This window comes from Pelobates fuscus, chromosome 4 (assembly GCF_036172605.1).
Source record: "Pelobates fuscus isolate aPelFus1 chromosome 4, aPelFus1.pri, whole genome shotgun sequence".
NCBI classification, from domain to species: domain Eukaryota; kingdom Metazoa; phylum Chordata; class Amphibia; order Anura; family Pelobatidae; genus Pelobates; species Pelobates fuscus.
In genome coordinates this window covers 8,978,529-9,005,828 of record NC_086320.1, presented here as the reverse complement: position 1 = coordinate 9,005,828, position 27,300 = coordinate 8,978,529, and the positions used below count along the sequence as shown (strand labels likewise).

The 27,300-nt window shown below is 41.4% G+C and overlaps 1 protein-coding gene across 1 annotated transcript in view; it reads left to right on the top strand.

Moving 5' to 3' along the window:
* Positions 1 to 27,300, top strand: part of LOC134608269 (ranBP-type and C3HC4-type zinc finger-containing protein 1-like) — an 85,189-nt gene that overhangs the window by 14,680 nt on the left and 43,209 nt on the right. The window contains exons 3-8 of the mRNA XM_063450962.1: positions 6,765 to 6,914; positions 8,004 to 8,145; positions 11,698 to 11,788; positions 15,605 to 15,875; positions 16,033 to 16,151; positions 18,229 to 18,405. Of these exons, the coding sequence (XP_063307032.1) occupies positions 6,765 to 6,914; positions 8,004 to 8,145; positions 11,698 to 11,788; positions 15,605 to 15,875; positions 16,033 to 16,151; positions 18,229 to 18,405 (950 nt within the window). The remainder of the gene's footprint in view (positions 1 to 6,764; positions 6,915 to 8,003; positions 8,146 to 11,697; positions 11,789 to 15,604; positions 15,876 to 16,032; positions 16,152 to 18,228; positions 18,406 to 27,300) is intronic.

The window sequence follows — 27,300 nt, the reverse complement described above, 5'->3', positions numbered from 1 at the left end:
GCACAAAGCACGTTGTAACGGACCGTTTCACTTACAAGAGGATAAAACCCAGTTTAGGCGATAATCCCCTTTCCAGATGCACAGGCAGCTACTGCAAACACCATTCTCCCGACTGGAACCACACGAACACTGGAACAGCTGAACAAGAAAAGCAGACATCGGCTTACACTCTTGGCAGTCAGCATACAATCCCATTCCCCCAAAGACCGAGACGACACATCGCTTTGAGGGTTAAGCAAGAACTCTAGACTGGGACACCCAGTCTGGCTTTTATTACAAACAAGTACATACAGGACACTCCCAGGGGGAGGATGAATTTAACCAATCACATGGATGTACCTCCCACACATTTCCTCCCCTTAGATTAGCACTTAACATAATTATACCGTACACCCTTTTCCCCAATTCCTGGATGTACCCCAAATACACATGCTACACCTCCAAAACAGGTATCCCCTGATAGCCCTTATTCAGGGGGACAACATATCCAAGAATCAGGTCATTCGGATGAATGGTTCGGCAGATATGGGGTTCCAAAGATTTGACCGACCGCATGGGTAAAGTATCCGAAAACAGTTCCATGCATTTTGGCCCTGCGGTCGGTCACAAACAAGGGAATGAAAACAGACGAATTGCCTGTGTTATAGAGCCTGGAGAGGGTTTGAATGAATTCCCTTGTTTGTGGGGTTCTTTCTACCGAACGGCTGGTCATTCGGTAGATTTTATACGAATTTCTGGAAGTATGGAGGGCTCAGCGGTGTTTGCCTAGTCAAGTGTCCGATTTTAGTTCCAGACACTCGATGGCAAAACACCGCTGTTCGGTAGTTTAAGATGGCCGCCGCCACGTGTTTGTTTCCCGAATGGCGGCCACCCAGAGGACAAAGAATACATTACACTGATTGCCAATTACCCGTTTGCAACATTGTTGCAAACGGTAATTGGAGGCACACTTAGTCCTGGGTGGTCTGGTTGTTCGGTAGTTTCCTCAATACAATGAATGGAGTGATTCTACCGAACAATCAGGTGAATGCTGCATACATATCCCAGGTTAAACTGCATACAAAAATACATACATGACATTAAAATATTAAAGGCAGGATTACTGTACTACGCTCCACAGTCTTAAAGGTACAGTATCCCAAAAGTCCCCATAGATCCACGGATGGCCCTTAAAGGCCCAGTAGCAGTAATATACATTATTACATGCCCAAATATAGTTTTTCCAGTACAATATGTCCAGGGGCCGTAGTCGCAGGGCAGGAGGCTAGCAGCCAGGCCTCTCCAGTTCACAGTGGCGAAGCTGGTTTCGCCACACACGTCGTTTATTTTTTTAAACAGCCCTTGTATATTTTTGTGGCTGTCTAATGAAACCTCTTCTTTACTTTATTAAGTCTTCATGTGATTGGCCTTTAAATACCTGCTTTCTGTTATGGCTTCCTGTGTCTTTCCGGGGCTGCGTCCACAGATCCACAGCTTCCTTAATTCAACAGAGACGTGCGCTCAGATTTCCTGATCTGAAAACCTGAGGGGACAAATCTGCTAATGGTGAAGTCAATGAGGGTAATTTACTAAAACTGTTACAGCTGATATAGTGAGTGTGGATCAGACACCGTGCCCATTATGAGATACGCTCAGTATATATATAAATATATGCCCAATAATTGTAATATTTGCCCCTGAATAAATAAGGTAAAATCTAAGAATAAAGTGTGCAATATGGTTAAAGGAGAACAGTCTCGTCTTCGATAGTGACAGGATCGCTCTATTCACACCAGTGAATGCTATTGAAGCAATTACTGGAGTATTAAGAGCAGCAATGGTAAATATCAGAGAACTAAGGGAGTGGAAAAAATAGCCGCTGAACAATGAAAAAATAAATGAGAAATACTGTGAATATCTCTTTAAATCCAAAATGGTTAAAAATAGTGTGTATACCTCCTTTAAAACAAGTAATTAAAAAAAAAAAATACTAAACTGTATTCAAAGGTGCAAAACAAATGTGCATGTATCTCTTTAAAGGGGTTCAAAGTCGTTTTTCCTAGCACTATAGTGACATTTAGTCCCCCCCATGTGGTGCTGAAAGGGTTAAAAAACAAAGTATTGTAAGATTTAAAAAAAAAATCTGGCTTCTAACTTTTTTAGCTGGCTCCTAGATTCAAAGCAAAGTTGTCAAGCCCTGATGTCAACACTGCCTTTTCAGAGTGTTTACTGCAAAAAGCCTGCAGTGACTGACTATAGTCACCAGAACAGATACAATACACTGTAGTTGTTCTGGTGACTATAGTGTCCCTTTAATTTTGTTAGCTTTTCTTCATAACTAAAAACTTCCATACCCCTTTTTAATTTTGTAGCCCACCTCAGCACTTTTTCTATGCCATTGTTACCTTCTTTAGAACAGGTGCCCAAAATTGCACAGTATATTCAAGGTGTGTTCTTACCAGCGATTTATAAAGAGGCAAAGTGATATTCATCTCGAGAATTTATGCCCCTATTTATACATGACAAAACCTTACTGGCCTTAGCAATTATCCCTAATTTGCTTCCATTAAGGGTATACGTTGCTTGTGTATTCTTTACGCCGAAGTGCATAACTTTGCATTTTTCAACATTAAATTTCATCTGCCATTTGCGTCCCCAGTCTATCTAAATCCCTCTTCAGCAAAGCAATATCCTGCTCACGTTTTATTACTTTACAGAGTTTTGTGTCATCTGCAAACTCTGAAACATGACTTTCAATGCTGTCTTCAAGATCATTTATAAACATGTTAACCCCTTAAGGACGCTGGACGGAAAATTTCCGTCCAAAATGATAATTAACCCCTGATTGCCGCAATCGTGGGGTTAATCTTCCTGTAGTGTGTCTCCATATCGGAGGCACACTACCATGGGCAGTTTCACTGATTCAGCCCACGTGATTGCTCACCGGGAGTCAGAACGATCACACATGCTGCAGAGAAACGAGATCTGTTTCCCTGCAGCTCCGTGTGAGCTGTGAACTGCAGAGAGACAGATCAGTGCTGATCTTTCTCTCTGCAAGAAAAAAAAGTGTTAGCAATCAAATCCCACCCCCCTCACCTCTTTCAAATAAAATGTAACCCCTTCCCTGCCCTTTGATCACTGCCTGCAGTGATCAAAATACAGATCACAGTATTTCACTGTGATCTGATTTTTTTTTTTTAACCCCTGAGGGTTAACTTTTATTAATTTTTTTTAATCCTCAGGGGTTAAATGTATTTAATTATTTCATTTAATTATTTTAAAATATTTATTTATTTAGCTAGGGTGGGTAGAGGTTAGTGGGGAAATTGGGGGATTAACAGTTAGGCTAGTTAGGGGTTAAAAAAAAAAAACAATTAAAAGTGAAAAATAACTTTTGAAAAGTTTAAACAAAGTTTTAAAATAGTAAAATAAGTTGTTAAAAGCTAAATAAAACTTTTTAAAAGTTAAAAAAAACTTTAAAAAAAAAAATGTTTAAAAAAGGGGGGAAATGCGTATTACCTCTAAATATGCCTTTTGAAACACCCTGGGGTGTCTTATTTAGGAAATGGTATGCCTTTGTGAAGTAATTGGAAAACACAACCTATTAAAAAAATTCCAAAGTGGGGCATGGACCCAGCGTAAAAATTCTAACTTAAATGGCTGTGTCTCAAATGTGCCACTTCGACATTGTCATATACCTGGTAAAGGTACATACGGGGGTATTGCTGTACTCAGATGACAAAGCGGAGCAACATATGATGTATACTGCTGTAGCACATATAAGGTTTGCAAAATATACAGTACAAACTCACTATGTGTCAAAAAGGCAGAAAGAAAATGCTTATTACCATTACATTTGATACAAGCTAACAGAAAAATTATCCCACGCTAAGGTTCAAAATTTGCCTTTTGAAATACCCTTGGGCGTCTTCTTTAAGAAATAGTATGCCTTTATGGGGTAGTTGGAAAAAGAAGCCTGCTAACATATTTAAAAATGGAATACGGACCCATTAAAACTCTCCATGTAAATTCACACTTAAAAACCTGAACTTGTCACGTCTCACAGCACTGTAACTTCACAAAATAGTGTCTGGGTCATACATTGGGCATATTGTTTTACTCAGAAGAGGTAACTGAGCATACTTAGGGGGAATTTATGACAGTGGCACTTATCAAATGTAAGACATACCGAGCGAAAATGCAACATGTATGCAAAAAAATGTTTTTGTTTTTTTTTCTCACCACAAAATTTGAAATAAATTGGTGAGAAAATGGTGGCAAGTTAAGGAATAATATATGCCTAATAACATACCCTGGAGTGTCTGCTTTCTCAAATGGAAGGCCTTTATGGGGTTATTTGAACAGTCAAATGGCTATAATGCCACAAAATCAGACATATGACCATCTATGAAAATTCCAACTATAGAAACTGAAATAGCATGGTCTCCTATATGGCATTGTAGCTTCACAGAATAGGGGCAAAGGTATACAATGGGGGTATCGTTTTACTTGGCAGATGTAGCTGAACACAATATGGGGTTCTGTACAGGGATAGCACACACTAGGTTTACGAAATACACATTCCAAAAACCTTGTAATATGTGTATATGCCAAAATAGAGAAAAATTAAATGTTACTCCAATATTTAGCAGAGATTGGCGGTGAAATAGCTACGCAAAAAGTGTCAAACTAACCTTAGGTAAATAGCCTGTGATGTCTACTTTATATAAATATATACTTTTGTGTGGCAATTTTGTTTCCTGTAATGGGTATTAAACTTCCAAGACAAACATACCAACTTCTAAAATTGTTTCACATTGAAATTTTATTTTAGACCTTGTAGTTTGTGACCTGTAACTTTCAAAATAAACTGAAACCCTACACATATTATGCACTTTGTAAATCAAGACACACAAATTAATTTATTTTGAATTACTTTTCCTAAGCTGGACATATTATACACACATTATTATTGCCAAACTTGGGGGAAAAAAGCATTTTTTGTTTTTTTCCACATTATTTTGCATTTTTTTTGGTAATAAATGAGAATTTATACATGTATAGGTCACATCAAATTAAAGCCCTTTTTGTTGTCTAAAAACGGTATATAATATGTGTTGGTACAATAAATGAGAGAAATGCAAATTGCATTTGAACACAAACCGCAAAAAATGCAAAAATTGCTTGTGTCTTTAAGGGTATGTCCAGCTTCTGAAGCTGTGTCCTTAAGGGGTTAAATAGAAGGGGTCCCACTAGTGCTGCCACTAGGCGTCAAATTAAATTAGGTAGTTCCTCCAGCGGCACGGACTCCTGAACCCCACCTGATCGTAATGTTCTTTCGTCTGCCCCTGTCGTCCAGTAGATTTACTTGTCTGGAGAAGTGGGACTGTGCAGATTTCATTTGTCGTGCCGTGTCGCCTAGCGTGTGGAAGCACAACTACATGACTCGAATCCCAACAACTGTTTAATCCTTCCGATTTTGTTTTAACAATTTATTATGCAATTGAGTAAATTTCTGTTCTCGTAAAACTATAATTTAAACTTACAAAGTTCGCTGTCCACAAGATGAGAGTAAACCCTCCCGACATCGGCCTCGCCTGCTCCGATGAAACCCTGGGGGGCCCTTCCCCACCCCAAGGTACTGGGTAACTGTTCTCAAAAGCCACCTGTTACTAATCTGCTCTGAGCAGCAACAAGCACTACCATATCTTTAGTGGCAACATACCGACTCCGGCTCCTACTTACCTAGACTTACACTAGCAGTGCCATCACATCGAATTCAGTGCGACACATACCTACGCGCCATCCCCACCGCAAATATACATCCACGATAAATACTCTGACTGAGTCAAATTACTCTATAAGGGGGCACTACACTATCTCTACACCAGTTCAGCACAACCGTTTTACGTCACAATGTGCACACACATCCCTACACCCTCCTAGGAGGTATGGGTCAACAAACAAATCACGACACCCCCTCGCGGACCACTAACTTTGCCTCCCAGCTCATAGACCGGCGTTTGTTACCTCTTGTTACAACATCTCAGTCTGTTTGTTTTATTTTACAAATTGTGCAAATTGTATCTTCATCATGCTATGTGTTTACTGTGACATGATGCTTAATACATGTTCTTACTGACGTGGTACTACACGTATGTCTGTTCATTGCATGCACCAAAAAGAAAGAATTAAAACGACTAAAATAATTCCTTACGTTTGAGTTTCTTTGAGGTAACATCCTTTATTAATACAGAGCGTTCTAATGTACACGACCAGCCAGAGTAGATGAAAACCTTACATGTTCTTGTGGCTAAAACCCTCAGTTACCTCTTGGTAGTGAATGATTCATTGCAGGATGTGACTGGTAAAGCCGTATCCGATATTACATCACATTGAGATCCACTCGATCCTATAAACTTGAAGCCAAATAGAAAATAAACTACTGCCAGCATCTGCATGAAATCACATTACATCATGGGAGTCCCATTTTAATCTGTATTAGCTGAACAACTTCGAGACAATAACGTTTCTTGTGTTAATGAAAGTACCCAGCTGCTTTGTAATAATTAGTCCTGTATCCCGCAGTCTGCGTACCCGGCGCCGGCTCCCGCAGTCTGCGTACCCGGCGCTGGCTCCCGCAGTCTGCATACCCGGCGCCGGCTCCCGCATTCTCTCTTTTAAAGGAAAGGTTAGAAGTCTTGATTGTTACATAAAGATTAGTTTTCTTATAAATCTGATCTTTTGAATATCAGTAACTCTAATACTTAATCCTATTTTTGCAGCTTCTCAGGGTAAGGATAATGATTTGAGAGTAAAGCCAGCTTTACCAGAAAAACCAATGACAACCGCAAACAAACCACTGACACAGGCCTTTAAATCGCTATCACTGGATGACGAGCTTCCAGGGGAGCCGAAAGAATTGGCTACTAAAGGTAAACACAGATTCACCAAACCCTCCTCTGAAGGGGCACTGACAATTCTATTTTATTTAACTTATTAAATTTAATCTAGCTGCAGTCTTTAGAAAACCGATATTACGCAGAAAGTAAAAGATTCTTCGTAGCTGTAAAATATGCACACACATAAGAATGAGCACTTTAGAGCCAATCTCTGCTTTGAACTTTCTGGGTACAGCCTGCGTGATGCCCTCTCTTGTGTTCGTGTGATTTCACCCTGTACACAGCTAGAGCCCCATAGAGAAACACACAGCACAGAGCTCGCACCCATACCTCCTCGGCATTGTTCCAACTTGTAGTGCATAACCTTCCCAGAATAGTGGAGACTATCACAGCAGCAACGTCAGACCGTTCCAGATTAAAGGCCATGGATTTGGAATGTTTGACGAGCAGGTGGCCACATGATTCTGGCCATCAAATGTAGTAACGTGCTATGGCATCAGATACCAGAGGGGTATACTATAACTAGCTCTAGGTAGTGTTTGAAAAGCCTCACTATTCGTGTGTGTGTGTGTACACAGTCAGTGTGAATGGTCTCTCCCTGTGTGAACTCACAGCCGCACTTCAGTGTGATTCCTGTCTCTCCCTGTGTGTACTCACAGCGGCAATATCACTGTGTGTGTACACTGTCAGCGTGAATGGTCACTCCCTGTGTGTAATCTCAGCCGCACTGTCAGTGTGATTCCTGTCTCTCCCTGTGTGTAATCACAGCTGCACTATCCCTGTGTGAGTACACTGTCCGTGTGACTCCTGTCTTTCCGTTTGTGTAATCACAGCCACACTATCACTGTGTGTGTGTGTACACTGTCAGTGTGAATTGTCTCTCCCTGTATGTACTCACAGCCGCACTATCTCTGTGTGTGTTTACACTGTCTGTGAGTGTGACTCATATCGCTGTCTGTGGTTATGTCTGGACTGCTGCTCAGGTTTCCTTGTAATAATTCAGGCCATTTTCACACCGAGCAAGTTCTGAGAAGCACACAGTTTGTGTGATCTATTGTGGGTCTGTTTTCCTGTTGGCTGTGGCTAACCTGAAATGTATACGTTGTATTTTCTGTGTTTCAGAAGAGCTAGCTCTGCGGCTGAGCCGATCCATAGAGAGCGGGGATGAGCAGATGGCAGTGCAGTGTGCATTGATGCTGACCAAACAGAAAATTCCTCTTAAAATCCAATTAAAACAAACCACCTACCCCAAGAAACAGATCCTGTAAGTCACAAATCAGTGAATTTAACCAATAGAAAGTGTTTCATTGTGAGTGTAATCCCTGGAATATAGTGTATTCATAGAGCGTGGCTCATTGTGAGTGTAATCCCTGGAATATAGTGTATTCATAGAGCGTGGCTCATTGTGAGTTTAATAACCTGGAATATAGTGTATTCATAGAGCGTGGCTCATTGTGAGTTTAATCCCTGGAATATAGTGTATTCATAGAGCGTGGCTCATTGTGAGTGTAATCCCTGGAATATAGTGTATTCATAGAGCGTGGCTCATTGTGAGTTTAATCCCCGGAATATAGTGTATTCATAGAGCGTGGCTCATTGTGAGTTTAATCCCTGGAATATAGTGTATTCATAGAGCGTGGCTCATTGTGAGTTTAATCCCTGGAATATAGTGTATTCATAGAGCGTGGCTCATTGTGAGGTGTAATCCCTGGAATATAGTGTATTCATAGAGCGTGGCTCATTGTGAGTGTAATCCCTGGAATATAGTGTATTCATAGAGCGTGGCTCATTGTGAGTGTAATCCCTGGAATATAGTGTATTCATAGAGCGTGGCTCATTGTGAGTGTAATCCCTGGAATATAGTGTATTCATAGAGCGTGGCTCATTGTGAGTTTAATCCCCGGAATATAGTGTATTCATAGAGCGTGGCTCATTGTGAGTTTAATCCCTGGAATATAGTGTATTCATAGAGCGTGGCTCATTGTGAGTTTAATCCCTGGAATATAGTGTATTCATAGAGCGTGGCTCATTGTGAGGTGTAATCCCTGGAATATAGTGTATTCATAGAGCGTGGCTCATTGTGAGTGTAATCCCTGGAATATAGTGTATTCATAGAGCGTGGCTCATTGTGAGTGTAATCCCTGGAATATAGTGTATTCATAGAGCGTGGCTCATTGTGAGTGTAATCCCTGGAATATAGTGTATTCATAGAGCGTGGCTCATTGTGAGTGTAATCCCTGGAATATAGTGTATTCATAGAGCGTGGCTCATTGTGAGTGTAATCCCTGGAATATAGTGTATTCATAGAGCGTGGCTCATTGTGAGTGTAATCCCTGGAATATAGTGTATTCATAGAGCGTGGCTCATTGTGAGTGTAATCCCTGGAATATAGTGTATTCATAGAGCGTGGCTCATTGTGAGTGTAATCCCTGGAATATAGTGTATTCATAGAGCGTGGCTCATTGTGAGTGTAATCCCTGGAATATAGTGTATTCATAGAGCGTGGCTCATTGTGAGTTTAATCCCTGGAATATAGTGTATTCATAGAGCGTGGCTCATTGTGAGTTTAATCCCTGGAATATAGTGTATTCATAGAGCGTGGCTCATTGTGAGTGTAATCCCTGGAATATAGTGTATTCATAGAGCGTGGCTCATTGTGAGTGTAATCCCTGGAATATAGTGTATTCATAGAGCGTGGCTCATTGTGAGTGTAATCCCTGGAATATAGTGTATTCATAGAGCGTGGCTCATTGTGAGTGTAATCCCTGGAATATAGTGTATTCATAGAGCGTGGCTCATTGTGAGTTTAATCCCTGGAATATAGTGTATTCATAGAGCGTGGCTCATTGTGAGTTTAATCCCTGGAATATAGTGTATTCATAGAGCGTGGCTCATTGTGAGTGTAATCCCTGGAATATAGTGTATTCATAGAGCGTGGCTCATTGTGAGTGTAATCCCTGGAATATAGTGTATTCATAGAGCGTGGCTCATTGTGAGTGTAATCCCTGGAATATAGTGTATTCATAGAGCGTGGCTCATTGTGAGTGTAATCCCTGGAATATAGTGTATTCATAGAGCGTGGCTCATTGTGAGTGTAATCCCTGGAATATAGTGTATTCATAGAGCGTGGCTCATTGTGAGTTTAATCCCTGGAATATAGTGTATTCATAGAGCGTGGCTCATTGTGAGTTTAATCCCTGGAATATAGTGTATTCATAGAGCGTGGCTCATTGTGAGTGTAATCCCTGGAATATAGTGTATTCATAGAGCGTGGCTCATTGTGAGTGTAATCCCTGGAATATAGTGTATTCATAGAGCGTGGCTCATTGTTAGTGTAATCCCTGGAATATAGTGTATTCATAGAGCGTGGCTCATTGTGAGTGTAATCCCTGGAATATAGTGTATTCTTAGAGCGTGGCTCATTGTGAGTGTAATCCCTGGAATATAGTGTATTCATAGAGCGTGGCTCATTGTGAGTTTAATCCCTGGAATATAGTGTATTCATAGAGCGTGGCTCATTGTGAGTGTAATCCCTGGAATATAGTGTATTCATAGAGCGTGGCTCATTGTGAGTGTAATCCCTGGAATATAGTGTATTCATAGAGCGTGGCTCATTGTGAGTGTAATCCCTGGAATATAGTGTATTCATAGAGCGTGGCTCATTGTGAGTGTAATCCCTGGAATATAGTGTATTCATAGAGCGTGGCTCATTGTGAGTGTAATCCCTGGAATATAGTGTATTCATAGATCGTGGCTCATTGTGAGTGTAATCCCTGGAATATAGTGTATTCATAGAGCGTGGCTCATTGTGAGTTTAATCCCTGGAATATAGTGTATTCATAGAGCGTGGCTCATTGTGAGTGTAATCCCTGGAATATAGTGTATTCATAGTGTGTGGCTCATTGTGAGTTTAATCCCTGGAATATAGTGTATTCATAGTGTGTGGCTCATTGTGAGTTTAATCCCTGGAATATAGTGTATTCATAGAGCGTCGCTCATTGTGAGTTTAATCCCTGGAATATAGTGTATTCATAGAGCGTGGCTCATTGTGAGTGTAATCCCTGGAATATAGTGTATTCATAGAGCGTGGCTCATTGTGAGTGTAATCCCTGGAATATAGTGTATTCATAGAGCGTGGCTCATTGTGAGTGTAATCCCTGGAATATAGTGTATTCATAGAGCGTGGCTCATTGTGAGTGTAATCCCTGGAATATAGTGTATTCATAGATCGTGGCTCATTGTGAGTGTAATCCCTGGAATATAGTGTATTCATAGAGCGTGGCTCATTGTGAGTTTAATCCCTGGAATATAGTGTATTCATAGAGCGTGGCTCATTGTGAGTGTAATCCCTGGAATATAGTGTATTCATAGTGTGTGGCTCATTGTGAGTTTAATCCCTGGAATATAGTGTATTCATAGTGTGTGGCTCATTGTGAGTTTAATCCCTGGAATATAGTGTATTCATAGAGCGTCGCTCATTGTGAGTTTAATCCCTGGAATATAGTGTATTCATAGAGCGTGGCTCATTGTGAGTGTAATCCCTGGAATATAGTGTATTCATAGAGCGTGGCTCATTGTGAGTGTAATCCCTGGAATATAGTGTATTCATAGAGCGTGGCTCATTGTGAGTTTAATCCCTGGAATATAGTGTATTCATAGAGCGTGGCTCATTGTGAGTTTAATAACCTGGAATATAGTGTATTCATAGAAAAAATAACAGTAATAAGGGACTACGTGCAGGGACAGAACACGTCACGCACGGTTTATTGGACGGTTGATCCAGATGTGCTGTCGCATTCATTGTATCTTTTCACAGTATGAAAATCTGCGTTGAAGATGCTTCTGGATCCGTTAACATCTCGACCTCTGTACAAGCTCACACTACAATAGCCACGCTAAAACAGCAGGTTAGTGTGTGACTGTCATACCATTTCCATATACTCCCCCTTTCTTCCTTCTACCCTGCAGCTATATACCCTCTATCCTTCCTTCTGCCCTGCAGCTATATACCCTCTATCCTTCCTTCTGCCCTGCAGCTATATACCCTCTATCCTTCCTTCTACCCTGCAGCTATATACCCTCTATCCTTCCTTCTGCCCTGCAGCTATATACCCTCTATCCTGCAGCTATATACCCTCTATCCTTCCTTCTACCCTGCAGCTATATACCCTCTATCCTTCCTTCTACCCTGCAGCTATATACCCTCTATCCTTCCTTCTACCCTGCAGCTATATACCCTCTATCCTTCCTTCTGCCCTGCAGCTATATACCCTCTATCCTTCCTTCTACCCTGCAGCTATATACCCTCTATCCTGCAGCTATATACCCTCTATCCTTCCTTCTGCCCTGCAGCTTTATACCCTCTATCCTGCAGCTATATACCCTCTATCCTTCCTTCTGCCCTGCAGCTATATACCGTCTATCCTTCCTTCTACCCTGCAGCTATATACCCTCTATCCTTCCTTCTACCCTGCAGCTATATACCCTCTATCCTTCCTTTTGCCCTGCAGCTTTATACCCTCTATCCTTCCTTTTGCCCTGCAGCTTTATACCCTCTATCCTTCCTTTTGCCCTGCAGCTATATACCCTCTATCCCTCCTTCTACCCTGTAGCTATATACCCTCTATCCTTCCTTATACCCTGCAGCTATATACCCTCTATCCTTCCTTCTGCCCTGCAGCTATATACCCTCTATCCTGCAGCTATATACCCTCTATCCTTCCTTCTACCCTGCAGCTATATACCCTCTATCCTGCAGCTATATACCCTCTATCCTTCCTTCTACCCTGCAGCTATATACCCTCTATCCTGCAGCTATATACCCTCTATCCTTCCTTCTGCCCTGCAGCTATATACCCTCTATCCTTCCTTCTACCCTGCAGCTATATACCCTCTATCCTTCCTTCTACCCTGCAGCTATATACCCTCTATCCCTCCTTCTACCCTACAGCTATATAACCTCTATCCTGCAGCTATATAACCTCTATCCTTCCTTCTGCCCTGCAGCTATATACCCTCTATCCTGCAGCTATATACCCTCTATCCTTCCTTCTACCCTGCAGCTATATACCCTCTATCCTTCCTTCTGCCCTGCAGCTATATACCCTCTATCCTTCCTTCTACCCTGCAGCTATATACCCTCTATCCTTCCTTCTACCCTGCAGCTATATACTCTCTATCCTTCCTTCTACCATGCAGCTATATACCCTCTATCCTTCCTTTTACCCTGCAGCTGTCCTTAATATAGAATGCCATTGATGTGGCTCGGAATGAAAACTATTCCCAAATCATTGAGAGTGCTGAAAACCTGCAGCTATATACCCTCTATCCCTCCTTCTACCCTGCAGCTATATACCCTCTATCCTGCAGCTATATACCCTCTATCCTTCCTTATACCCTGCAGCTATATACCCTCTATCCTTCCTTCTGCCCTGCAGCTATATACCCTCTATCCTTCCTTCTGCCCTGCAGCTATATACCCTCTATCCTTCCTTCTGCCCTGCAGCAATATACCCTCTATCCTTCCTTCTGCCCTGCAGCTATATACCCTCTATCCTTCCTTCTGCCCTGCAGCTATATACCCTCTATCCTTCCTTCTGCCCTGCAGCTATATACCCTCTATCCCTCCTTCTACCCTGCAGCTATATACCCTCTATCCTGCAGCTATATACCCTCTATCCTTCCTTCTATCCTGCAGCTATATACCCTCTATCCTTCCTTCTGCCCTGCAGCTATATACCCTCTATCCTTCCTTCTGCCCTGCAGCTATATACCCTCTATCCTTCCTTCTGCCCTGCAGCTATATACCCTCTATCCTTCCTTCTGCCCTGCAGCTATATACCCTCTATCCTTCCTTCTGCCCTGCAGCAATATACCCTCTATCCTTCCTTCTGCCCTGCAGCAATATACCCTCTATCCTTCCTTCTGCCCTGCAGCTATATACCCTCTATCCTTCCTTCTGCCCTGCAGCTATATACCCTCTATCCTTCCTTCTGCCCTGCAGCTATATACCCTCTATCCTGCAGCTATATACCCTCTATCCTTCCTTCTGCCCTGCAGCTATATACCCTCTATCCTGCAGCTATATACCCTCTATCCTTCCTTCTGCCCTGCAGCTATATACCCTCTATCCTGCAGCTATATACCCTCTATCCTTCCTTTTACCCTGCAGCTGTCCTTAATATAGAATGCCATTGATGTGGCTCGGAATGAAAACTATTCCCAAATCATTGAGTGCTGAAAACCTGCAGCTATATACCCTCTATCCCTCCTTCTACCCTGCAGCTATATACCCTCTATCCTGCAGCTATATACCCTCTATCCTTCCTTTTACCCTGCAGCTATATACCCTCTATCCTTCCTTCTGCCCTGCATCTATATACCCTCTATCCTTCCTTCTGCCCTGCAGCTATATACCCTCTATCCCTCCTTCTACCCTGCAGCTATATACCCTCTATCCTGCAACTATATACCCTCTATCCTTCCTTCTGCCCTGCAGCTATATACCCTCTATCCTGCAGCTATATACCCTCTATCCTTCCTTCTGCCCTGCAGCTATATACCCTCTATCCTGCAGCTATATACCCTCTATCCTTCCTTTTACCCTGCAGCTGTCCTTAATATAGAATGCCATTGATGTGGCTCGGAATGAAAACTATTCCCAAATCATTGAGTGCTGAAAACCTGCAGCTATATACCCTCTATCCCTCCTTCTACCCTGCAGCTATATACCCTCTATCCTGCAGCTATATACCCTCTATCCTTCCTTTTACCCTGCAGCTATATACCCTCTATCCTTCCTTCTGCCCTGCATCTATATACCCTCTATCCTTCCTTCTGCCCTGCAGCTATATACCCTCTATCCCTCCTTCTACCCTGCAGCTATATACCCTCTATCCTGCAACTATATACCCTCTATCCTTCCTTCTGCCCTGCAGCAATATACCCTCTATCCTTCCTTCTGCCCTGCAGCTATATACCCTCTATCCTTCCTTCTGCCCTGCAGCTATATACCCTCTATCCCTCCTTCTACCCTGCAGCTATATAACCTCTATCCTGCAGCTATATAACCTCTATCCTTCCTTTTCCCCCGCAGCTATATACCCTCTATCCTGCAGCTATATACCCTCTATCCTTCCTTCTACCCTGCAGCTATATACCCTCTATCCTGCAGCTATATACCCTCTATCCTTCCTTCTACCCTGCAGCTATATACCCTCTATCCTGCAGCTATATACCCTCTATCCTGCAGCTACATACCCTCTATCCTGCAGCTACATACCCTCTATCCTGCAGCTACATACCCTCTATCCTGCAGCTACATACCCTCTATCCTGCAGCTATATACCCTCTATCCTGCAGCTATATACCCTCTATCCTGCAGCTATATACCCTCTATCCTGCAGCTATATACCCTCTATCCTTCCTTCTACCCTGCAGCTATATACCCTCTTTTCTTCCTTCTACCCTGCAGCTATATACTCTCTATCCTTCCTTCTACCATGCAGCTATATACCCTCTATCCTTCCTTTTACCCTGCAGCTGTCCTTAATATAGAATGCCATTGATGTGGCTCGGAATGAAAACTATTCCCAAATCATTGAGAGTGCTGAAAACCTTGCTCCTATACAGCTATTTACAATAAAACCTTAATTTAGAGCCTTTTTATTGTGTATTTAAACTTCTATTTTTGGCTGTGTTCACCTCTTTTTTGTTTTATTTAGATCTCTCGTGAATTTCTGTTCCATCCAAATATTCAGCGCTGGATAATTGGCCAATGTCTCTGTTCAGATGATCGAACAATTGCTTCTTATGGAATAAGGCAAGATGGCGACACTGCTTTCCTGTACCTCATCTCGGCCAAGCAGGGAAGACTCCACCCGCAAGATCACTGTGTCAGCAACAACGCCCAGCCGGTGTCTAAGCCTCTAGTGAGCTTGGAGGAAAAACAAACTCAAAGTAAAACGCTCCCAACTAGAACACATGCTAATAGCGGTGCGTAATTCTTACAATCCAAGGCTGGGATTTAATGGCCAGGATTCTAACATGCCTCTGGTTTGGTGGGAAGAATACTGGCGTGTCTCCATGGTATATAGATGTCAGATTACTTGATGATCAAAATAAGTTTTTTTTTTTTTTTAATGTTTTTTAGCTTCAACCAATTTGAGGCCTGGAAATGATGAACTGCTCAGGGATCTTCCCAGAATTTTAAACTCTGAATCTTCCAAGACTCCAGGACATGTTCCCGCACCACTTCTCTCACCAGCCATGGTTTGTACATTCTCTGTTCTTGTCTGGCGGCTCCCGCTGCAATGATCATGCTTTATAGAATGGGATGTCTGATTCATTGAGAATTAGCCAGTTTCTATAGAATGGAATGTCCTACTCATTTAGCATTAGCCGGGCTCTATAGAATGAAGTGTCCTACTCATTTACCATTAGCCGGGCTCTATAGAATGGATTGTCCTACTCATTTACCATTAGCCGGGCTCTATATAGAATGGAATGTCCTACTCATTTAGCATTAGCCGGGCTCTATATAGAATGGGATGTCCTACTCATTTACCATTAGCCTGGCTCTATAGAATGGAATGTCCTACTCATTTAGCATTAGCCGGGCTCTATAGAATGAAGTGTCCTACTCATTTACCATTAGCCAGGCTCTATAGAATGGAATGTCCTACTCATTTACCATTAGCCGGGCTCTATAGAATGGAATGTCCTACTCATTTAGCATTAGCCGGGCTCTATATAGAATGGGATGTCCTACTCATTTACCATTAGCCTGGCTCTATAGAATGGAATGTCCTACTCATTTAGCATTCTCTGGGCTCTATAGAATGGAATGTCCTACTCATTTAGCATTAGCCGGGCTCTATAGAATGGAATGTCCCTACTCATTTACCATTGGCCGGGCTCTATAGAATGGAATGTCCTACTCATTTACCATTAGCCGGGTTCTGTAGAATGGAATGTCCTACTCATTTACCATTAGCTGGGTTCTGTAGAATGGAATGTCCTACTCATTTACCATTAGCCGGGCTCTATAGAATGGAACGTCCTACTCATTTACCATTGGCCGGGCCCTATAGAATGGAATGTCCTACTCATTTAGCATTCTCTGGGCTCTATAGAATGGAATGTCCTACTCATTTACCATTAGCCGGGCTCTATATAGAATGGAATGTCCTACTCATTTACCATTAGCTGGGTTCTGTATAGAATGGAATGTCCTACTCATTTACCATTAGCTGGGTTCTGTAGAATGGAACGTCCTACTCATTTACCATTGGCCGGGCCCTATAGAATGGAATACAGTATAAAATAGAAAAAGGTGATAAGCGCACAGTGTATAAAAGTAGTTATTACCTCAAACATACATTCCTCTTGTTATGAATAACATAAATATTTCCTATACGGAAATGCAAATAGAACACAACATAATGTAATCTGTATACATATTTGGTGAGTAGATGTCAAAATTCAAAACACTCACAATTAAGTCCCTTAAAAAGTCCATTAAAGAGTCCATTAAAGTTGCCTCTGGACTTATAGAGCATGTATGTCTCCTTATGGACACAGAGTAGCTTCCTCCAGTATTTGGCTCCTACTTTCTTTAGGTGCTAGTGAATGTTACACAACTGTGAATATACTTTTATATGTATACATAAACACACAATTAATTACACATGTTACACAAATCACTCCCATTACCAAATAAGGTCCGAAGCGTGTTCTGCCACCCCCAAAATGGCGACATTTCTGGTTCGGATGCATGTCCCTGCCATCTTGGTAACCTTTTATATAAAAGCAAATCACAATAAAAGAAAAAAGCAAATAATAACTAGGAAACAGAAAACGTAGATGGAAATCTTTCTTTCTTTCGAAACAGAATCAAACTGTAAATTTTTCGAGTCCTCAATCTGGAGTAGTAGTCATCGTGTGATTCCCGTTACGTCATGTCCTGTGACTTCCAGCTGCACGGAAAATCATCTCCAACGGGTGATCACAACGTCCAAAAAGATACAGATACAAATGAGGTCTTTAGAGTCTTGTAAGCCCGAAGTCATGGGCACCATTTGTAAAGGGGTATAAAATCCAAGGCATCATAGGCATCCCTTTCACTAAGTATATTTAGTGACAATATACTTGGGTGAAATACCAGCACTGCATGTTTGTTTTTTTTTACTCTTGAGCACCGCCTATATTTTGTTTTCTAATTTCTATAGAATGGAATGTCCTACTCATTTAGCATTAGCTTTACTCTATAGAATGGAATGGTGAGTTTTGATTGACGTATTTCTTTTTTCTGCACGGCTTAATGACTGTTACTGTTCTTCAATTGCAGGCAGATGGCTGGGCATGTTCTGTTTGCACGTATATTAATAAACCGACTCGGCCTGGCTGTGAGATGTGTAGCTCCGACCGACCCACAGATTATGTCGTCCCTGAAAAATACAAACCTGACGAGATTGAAAGGAAGCGGTTACAACAGGAGAACGACAGTTTGATTCAGTACAAACAGGTATGGATGAAATTGGAGAGCTGCATGTTTCTACCTTCATCCCCAGGGCACGATTATCCCCTCTGTCCATGCTAACCCCCCTCCCCACCCTTATCCTAGGTGCACTGCTAATTCACCCCCATGTGTCCCGTCCTCAGAGAAATCCTAAACCCACCTGTCTTCGCTGAACTCCAGGCTCCCACACACGTTAGATGCACTGTGTAGGTTAGGTTACAGTTAGTTATCCTGGGTGGGTTTATATTATTAAAGGGACACTCCAGGATCCACACACGTTAGGTGCACTGTGTAGTTTAGTTATCAATAAATTTACTACCAGCTCTGGTGCTGATGAATTGCTTAACCCATCACTTAGTGAATGATATCCTCTCAGCGCATTTTTAATTAAAGTGGTTTAACTTGTAGACTGGAGGAGAACGAGAGACTGATGTCAGCCAGTTTTAAAAGCACCAACTATCACTCGGTGATGCCGAGCCGCTGAAACTAATGTGCAATATCACTGTGAATCTGCCATGAATAATAGAATGATCTGCCATGTTCTGTGTCCAAAGTGGGCGGCCATGAACGTTGTTCCACTGAAACGTCTTATTTCACGGGCATGACAAGAAGGAAACCAGGCTTCAAAAATATCTCTTAGTCTGCATATGGAGATTGAAATAGCTAATGCCATTCAACATGGCTTAAAATCTCAAGTCCTATGCCATTAGCATGGCTTTTAAAGTTACTGGCCACTGCATGCCTGGAGGGTCTGTGTCACACACCGGGATGAGTCTCTACTTGCCGGGGATAAAGCAGCCATCTGCCTGCTAGTGGCGAGTGGAAATTTTGAGCCCTCCCATATTGTCAAACATGATAGTGATATTTATTTTTATTTAAAATGTTAACCTTTCAGTCTGGATATTTTCAACGATTGAATGTTACCATCAGTAGATGGTGTTACAAAGCTATTTAAAGGTCATTATTAAAATTAATGTATTCTGAGCGGAAGTGAAATTTGCCTCTTTCTTAATGGTGCATGATAATTCTTTATTATTCCCAGCTTATATATAATTATGTTAAGTGTTAATCTAAGGGGAGGAGATGTGTGGGAGGTAACATCTATGGGATTGGCTGTTGTAATAATTATTGTAGATCCCTCCCTTGCATGGGAGAATGTCTTAAAAGGAGATTGTGTGAATAAATCTAGAGTTCCTGTTTTAACCCTCAAAGTGAAGTTTCGTCTCATTCTTGGGGGAGGATTTATTGTATGCTGTTCCAGTTTGACTGCTAGGAGTGTAAACCTATTCGTATGGTTTCCTATACAACTGTCTACAGCATTCATATGCTTGAGAGGATTTATATGCTTCTTCGGTTCGGTGATTGTGGTGTCTGCCAGAGTGCTTGGAGTCCTCGGGAAACGCTAGGAGCATCCTTCAACGGAGGTACCCAGTCGGGGTGCCAGGAGATCCGTTACACCTTCCTTATAATAATTCCTATTAAGACCCTTGTAGTCAATACATGAACGTAGATCCCCGTTTTTCTTTGAGTCCAAGAAAAAAAAAAAAAACCTGCGCTGACCGGAGAGAAGGATCTACAAATGTTTTATCAAGTGAGTTTTGGAAATGCTTCTCCATAATTTTACTTGTAAATCTTCATTGGCTGGGTACATTGACCATCAAGGTTACAGGAAGGGAGGGCAAAGTGGTTAGAAATGTAGGATCTGTATCCTGGTTATATTCTCTCCTTTGTAAAATTCACAACCTCCCACTGGCAAGACGTGTCTATTCTGAACATCTGAATATGTACAAGTTGTAGAAAAACGAGGTATACATAATCACATAAACACTCCCTCACCCATGATATTTGGTAATGCATGTAACACACTGATCAGTTTAGCGTCAGTTTGGGGGTCTTAGAGTAGGTGAGACCCACAATCCTCTCATAAGTCAGAAAACTTGGTGGTCTTCTATTTCTCCTGCGCCTCTTTGAGGAAGTCGATTGCAGTCTTCACCCTGAGGTCCTTCCCCTCTACTGTTGGGAGTAGATCCAGTAGCTGGGGATTTGCTCAAGGCTAGAGTCTCTAACAGAGGAACCAGGTTTGAAACTTGGACTATCAGGATTCAATAGAGTTGAAGAAGGAACAGCAAAAGTGGAAGAAGGAACTGATTGAGTATTGTCCACAAATCCTTTTTTAGAGCTGCAATTTCTCACTTGCTATTCCAGATCACCTCTTGGTAAGAACCCATTGGGGCTTTCTCCAGGATCATCATCTTTAAAATTAGCATTTGGTTTAGGAGGAACATTTGGGTTTTCATTCATATTATCATGGTTCCTTTTATCAATGTTATCCTCCTCCGCTAAGTGGTTCCTGTGCCAAGCTTTGAATATACCCTCAAGATCTTTGATTCTGTATACAGGAATCCCATCCATTTTGGAGACAACTTCGAAATGTGTGTTTCAGGTTTCTTAAAAGGACTTTTATCTCCAGACTTAATACTCTTATATCGTTCTTTGGTATCATATTGTCAATTGTTATTCTCATTTATCGTGTAGCAGCTTGCTGAGCTAATTTATAGTTGTTTTTTTTTGGTTTTTTTTTTTTAGAGTTTTTCAGATTTTTAACATATTGATAGTGGGACACATGATTCATGCTATCATCAGGAAGCCTTGCCTCTGCCAAAAACCCTTAGGATGATATGGAGTTGTTATAGATTTCTGAATCTGTAATACTTTTAACAATTTATTAATGATTTTGCTCTGGAAATCTCAACTTTGATCAGAATGCAAGCGGTTAGAAAGCCCATAATGGATGAAGAATTTCTGCCATAACACTTTGGCAACCATAGTGACTTTCTGGTCTTTTCTGGATCTTTGCATCTACATGAAGGACATGGATGGTTTATCTGGATCAGCATATGCTAACACAAGTGCTTCAGTCTGTTGGGGTTTTTTGGGGTTTTAATTTAGTTTTACACTTTTTCTTTTCTTTCTCTTTACAATTGAAGTCCACTTTTCTGAAAAATGTTTTAGGATGAGGGCTCTAATTACCATTGTCCCCAGATTCTACCTTCAGAAGATTGTGCAGACTTCAGCTTTCTAAGAGTAACCTTAACAAAGCTACGATCAGATCCACAGAACCCCCAACAAAATGTTGTTTGGCCTAGACCCTCAGCTGACACATTGTGTCCATCATAGGTCTCTGATGAAATTTACACTTATCCATTGACAACTTCAGTCTTTCTTTCTGCAAACAATGAAGCACTTTCAACACCCGCTTTTAATGCTCTGCAGGGGTTTTGCCAAACACGATTAAATCATCCAGATTAACCAGGTACTCCCTGTGGCTCATATCTCCTAGGGTGTTCTCCATTAATTTCTGAAAGATTGCAGGAGTCATTCGAGTGAATTGAAAGCACCCCAAAGGGCATCTAAAAGCAGTTTTCTCCTGATGTCAATTTTCATTGGAACTTGGTAATACCCAAAACGGAGGTCCAATACACTAAAGCACTTGCTTTCAGATAAAGCATTCAGGTGATTTTCTATTTGTGGAGTATTTTGATCAGAAATAGTTTTCTTATTTAAAATGTATATAGTTGATGCATAATCTGAATCATTCTTCTTTCTTACAACCAGGTGAGGCGTGTGGACTCGTAGGCGCTTGTATGATCCCAGCTTCCTCCATTTCAGGAAGTATATTTCTCACATCTTCACCATATTGCAGAATTATTCTTCTAGAGATTTCTCGAAAAGGAGTAGGGTCACTAAGCCAAATTGTATACTGAGCACTTTTAGAACATCCTACATCCATATCTCCTGTAGAGAAAACTCTCTCTCTAGCGTTGAGAACTTGCAATAATCTTTATTTCCACTTTTCTGGCAAATTGAAACCTTTCAGTTCTTTAGAGGAGTCTTCTTTATTTTCTCAGTCATTTCTCAGGGCAGATTCTAATTCTGCCATCTGATTTTAAAGAATCATCGCAAACTCCTCTTAAGTAGGCTCGAAGCATCCTGCACCATCTGCGTATTAGCAACCGATATTATTGGAATCCCAGGATATCCTAGCTTTGGGCACATCATAGCTTCCACATTCATGTTATTTGCAGTCCCAGTATCCAATTGAGGTATCATGATTTTAAACATTAATTATCCCTTCGACAGGATAAGCCTGGAATCCGAATCCCCACAAACTTTGCCGGTGATATTGGTAAGTGACTCAAGTGTTTACCGTAAAAAGATGAAAAGTCTGTAGTTACATGGGATCCAGTGTCTAAAATGACCAAGCATCAATGTCTTCGAACATATGGCGCTCAAGTGATTTATGGCCTTTTCTAAGATTCACAATCATTTCAGGGCTTTTTTTTTTTTTACTTCTTATTCTGAATTTCTTGGTTTTCTTCTCCTGGTGCTTCTGTTTCAGGGCCAATGCCAAGGGTTGGAGTTTCTACATTGAGAGGGTTTTCTCTTACTGGACATCTGTTTGCTATGTGCCCAGTCTGTCCACCATTGAAACATTTAAACCCTCTTCTTCTCTAATTGAGAAACATTAAGATCTTGGTTTGGCTTGTTCTTTTCTTTAGGCTTTGAGGAATGGGGTTTAGAATCTGTTCCTTTCTGATTTCCCTGAAATGTGAATTTCTTCGTACTATCTTGATGCTGGGCGATATTCTCGATCTGTTTCTCTTTGACTTTTGCTTCCTTCATCATTTCTGTTTAGTCCAATAACCCTCTGGCTTGCAGAAACATTGTCAGCGCTGGGGTATTGGGATCATGAGATGGTGTTCCCCTTAAAACTGGTTGTCGCCTTTACTCCTCATATTGGTCGGGAGCAATTCTCTCAAACAGATTTCCCAGCATTCCAAATGGACCAGTTATGAGGAAAGCATTTCTGTCTTGTGCTTAACAGTAGCTGCATATTGTAGGCGTAGCCACTCTTCATGTTCCTCTCCATAAACATTGTGAAAAGTTCAAAATATCATCTGCAGAGGCAGTTTTTAAAACACAAGTGATTTCCTACTAATTCAATAGCAGATGATTTAAGACTCTGTCAACCTACCACTAGAGTCTTCCTCATCATCAGTCTTTTCATAAGGATAAATAAGGGGCTGGCTGGGAATGATATGCCAGGAAATTGTAAACACATGGGGCCATCTTTATTTAGAGGACCATAACCCCTTACCAGAGTTACAGCTAATTCTGCCTCTTTATCCTTCCGGGTTCCAATGAACGCTTTTCTCCTTCGAAGGTTAATCACGTGATCGGTCTTCAAAATATTTGACTCGATACCAAATTATAATTTAGGGTAAGCCTGATGATTACATTTTCTCAGTTGCCAACACTAATTATAAATGTGGTACTGGGATCATGGAGACGCTGTCCAAATAACTTCAACTGCAGTAGAAGGGCTAGATGTTTACATGATCTGCACATTATGGTTTTGTTTTGTTCATATAACTGGTATAACATCCACAGATTTGGAAAAAAACACCTTCATTTGACTTCTAGTAATTTGTGAAAACAGGACGTGACTAGAAACAAGTGTGCGTGCATTTACAAACCTTTTATATTTATATTACAGGCCCGTTTATGTCCTATTTCTACCAATAAAGCAAACTCCTTGTTGAAAGAATAAAACATTTATTCGATAGAAGACATTGTATGTTTTTTACCGTTTTGTGTTTGTCCAGTGCGTTTTACATCCAATGGACACATTTTCAGAAAATTCAACTTCACATATTGTAAGGAAATGGTGCTGTTTTTATCCTGGATAACTTTCACATAAATATTTAGTGACCACGAGTCCACTTTTTACATTTGGTCCCATTTTACGAAGTTTATATTGATTACAACTGATTAAAGTGCCTGCCACTAGATAATCTTTTCCTCTGATGGCTTTAAAATTTGCTTAAATTATTTTTTAAGACTAAAGGATTTACAATGATCGGTCACAAGAATAAAACCACGGACTATTGAAGTGAATATTGTTATAATGACACATCTCAATGGGGTGGGATATATTGGGCAGCAAGTAAACAGTCAGATCTTGAATGTCATGTGTTGGAAGTAAGAAAATTAGGCAAGCGGAAAGTTCTGAGTCACTTTAACAAGGGCCAAATAGTGCTGACTAGACCACTGGGTCTGAGTATCTGTGTGGTGTTCCTGTGGTTAGTACCTACCAAAAGTGGTGCAAGGAGGACAACATGTGAACTCGCATCAGGGTCATGGGTGCCCAAGGCTCACTGATGTACGCGGGGAGCGAAGACTAGCCCGTCTGGTCCAGTCACACAGAAGAGCTACTGTAGCTCAAATTGCTGTGAAAGTTTAATGCTGGCCATGATAGAAAGGTCACAGTGCAACACATTTTGTTGCGTATCTGGCTGCATAGGCGTACACAGGTCATAGTGCCCATGATGACCTATGTCCACCTTCATAGGTATGTGAGCATCAGAACTGGACCATGGAGTAGTGGAAAATGGTTGCCTGGCCTGATGAATCACGTTTTTCTTTTAGATCGGGTGGATGACGGGTACATGTAATTTTCCTGGGGAAGAGATTGGAAACAAAATGCACTATGGGAAGAACGCAGGCGGGTGGCGGCAGTGTTATGTTCTGGGCAGGTTCTACTAGGCTTGGCTATCCTTACACTGGGGCCACTCTGGCACCCTCACACGGGGGCCACTCTGGCACCCTCACACGGGGGCCACTCTGGCACCCTCACACGGGGGCCACTCTGGCACCCTCACACGGGGGCCACTCTGGCACCCTCACACGGGGGCCACTCTGGCACCCTCACACGGGGGCCACTCTGGCAACCTCACACGGGGGCCACTCTGGGGGCGGCACCGGCACTCGGCAAGAAATAACGGGATAACAAGATTTACATATTTGCAAAGATTAACCTCCTTTTTCCTGAAGTAAAAACAATCTTCTCATTGAGGATACATAGCCCCTTCTTGCTCCTGATGCTGCCATTGCATTGCACTTTATTCAAAAATGAGTAATCTAAATCTAGGTTGACTATTACTATACTTAACTCCCTAAGTACATGTGGGTGAATACCATTTGGCCACGGGGCTTTGTTTACATTAACTTAATTGTTGTAGCATTTTATCTTGTCATCTAATCATGTTGCAGTAAGTACACACCATTGCTGATATTAGTTAATCAACACTTTTTTAAAAATGTTTGTAGTTAAAAATGCCTTTTGGTGTTAGTCTTGCTCTTTTATTTTCTAATTTATACCATTTACATGCCTTTTTACAAGCATTTTTGAGCAACCTGACATTTAATGTGAGGCTTTTTAAAGGGACACTATAGTCACCTGAACAACTTCAGCTTAATGAGGTTGTTCAGGGGAGAACTATAGCTCCCTGCAGCCTTTCTCATGTAAACACTGTATTTTATGTTTACATTGAAAGCTAGGAACACCTCCAGTTGCAGTCACTCAGAGTGAACCAGAGGGACTTCGGAGTTGATGGAGGCATAGTATGCCTCCATCCACTCAGATCTGCTATCAGCAGAGCAGAGGGCAGCACTGTGCACAGCATCCTGTGATTCAGTATCTCCTCCCTCTGCATGCAGACACTGAACTTTCCTCATAGAGATTCATTGATTCAATCCATCTCTCTGACGAGATGCTGATTGGCCAGGGCTGTGTTTGAATTATGCTGGCTCTGCCCCTGATCTGCATCTTTGTCAGTCTCAGCCAATCCTATGGGGAAGCACTGTGATTGGGTCAGGCGACCACATATCAGCAGACTGCTTGTTTTTCCTGAGTCTAACAGCATGCAGAGTTACAGCTTCTGGCTTGAATACAGTAAGATTTTGCTATATTTATGGAGGCATGAGGGGCGCACGGGGGCTAGATGGTGGTGTTAACACTATAGGGTCAGGAATACATGTTTTTGTTCCTGACCCTATAGTGATCCTTTAAGTCATCTGATTTAAAGACTCTTATTTCTTTTTTTCATTGACTAATGCTATATACCGTGAACTTTCCTAATGAGTTGAGTTAATGAGTTGCCAATTAATGAGTTGTGAGGCTGCCTAGTCCTATTCAAATTGACCTTTTTAAAATGATGTTTTCAAAGGAATATGTTGGCGTTGGTATAATACATATGTTTAAGGGTGATTGGGATAAGTCTTTTTATGTACATATTCTCTTCTATAAAAGGACATAGTATCCTTTTAAGTGAAACCTATGCATTGTGTTTTATGGTCACCGTATTATGGTCACTTCCCAAGTGGTTATTTTGTGCTCCCTTTATTGAGTGTTAGACAAAAGTTCATTATTATTCGTTCTTACAAGAGCCAGACAAACATTCTAGTTGGTGCATCTACTAACTGAGACACAGAGCTGTCATTGAAGTTCCAGTAACCTCTTCACTCTAGCTGAGCAGCTAACTGCACTATCCTAATCAACGTCTGGGTCATTATAATCTCCATTGATTATCGTCTTACTCAGAAGTGCAGCTTTTCCAATATGTTCAATAACAGCTGGTGGTTCTAAATCTTGGTTGAGTTTCTTATTGATTGGGAATAAATATTAAAAGTACAGCCATGATAATCGATATAAAAGAAAGAAAGCCCAACGTATATAATGGAGGGAATAACGTGTAATGGGACTAGATTCTGTATCCCTACAAGTGTGTTTGCGTTTATTCTCTCTCTGCTGATACATACAGGGCAGACCGTAATACAGCGGTGAGCGGCTGGGATTTTACTGACCTCATGTGGGACGTGGAAACTACTCTGCCGGTGATTAGTTTGAGGAATTCTGAGACCCGTTCAGCGTCCTTCACACTGAGTCCATTACTTCCTTCTCTGCATTATTTAAAGTATTTGAAAGCATAGATTTGATAGCGGTTTGATTAGCTGACAGCGTGGTGGCGCAGGAATATCTGGTGACTGTACCCTGTGTTA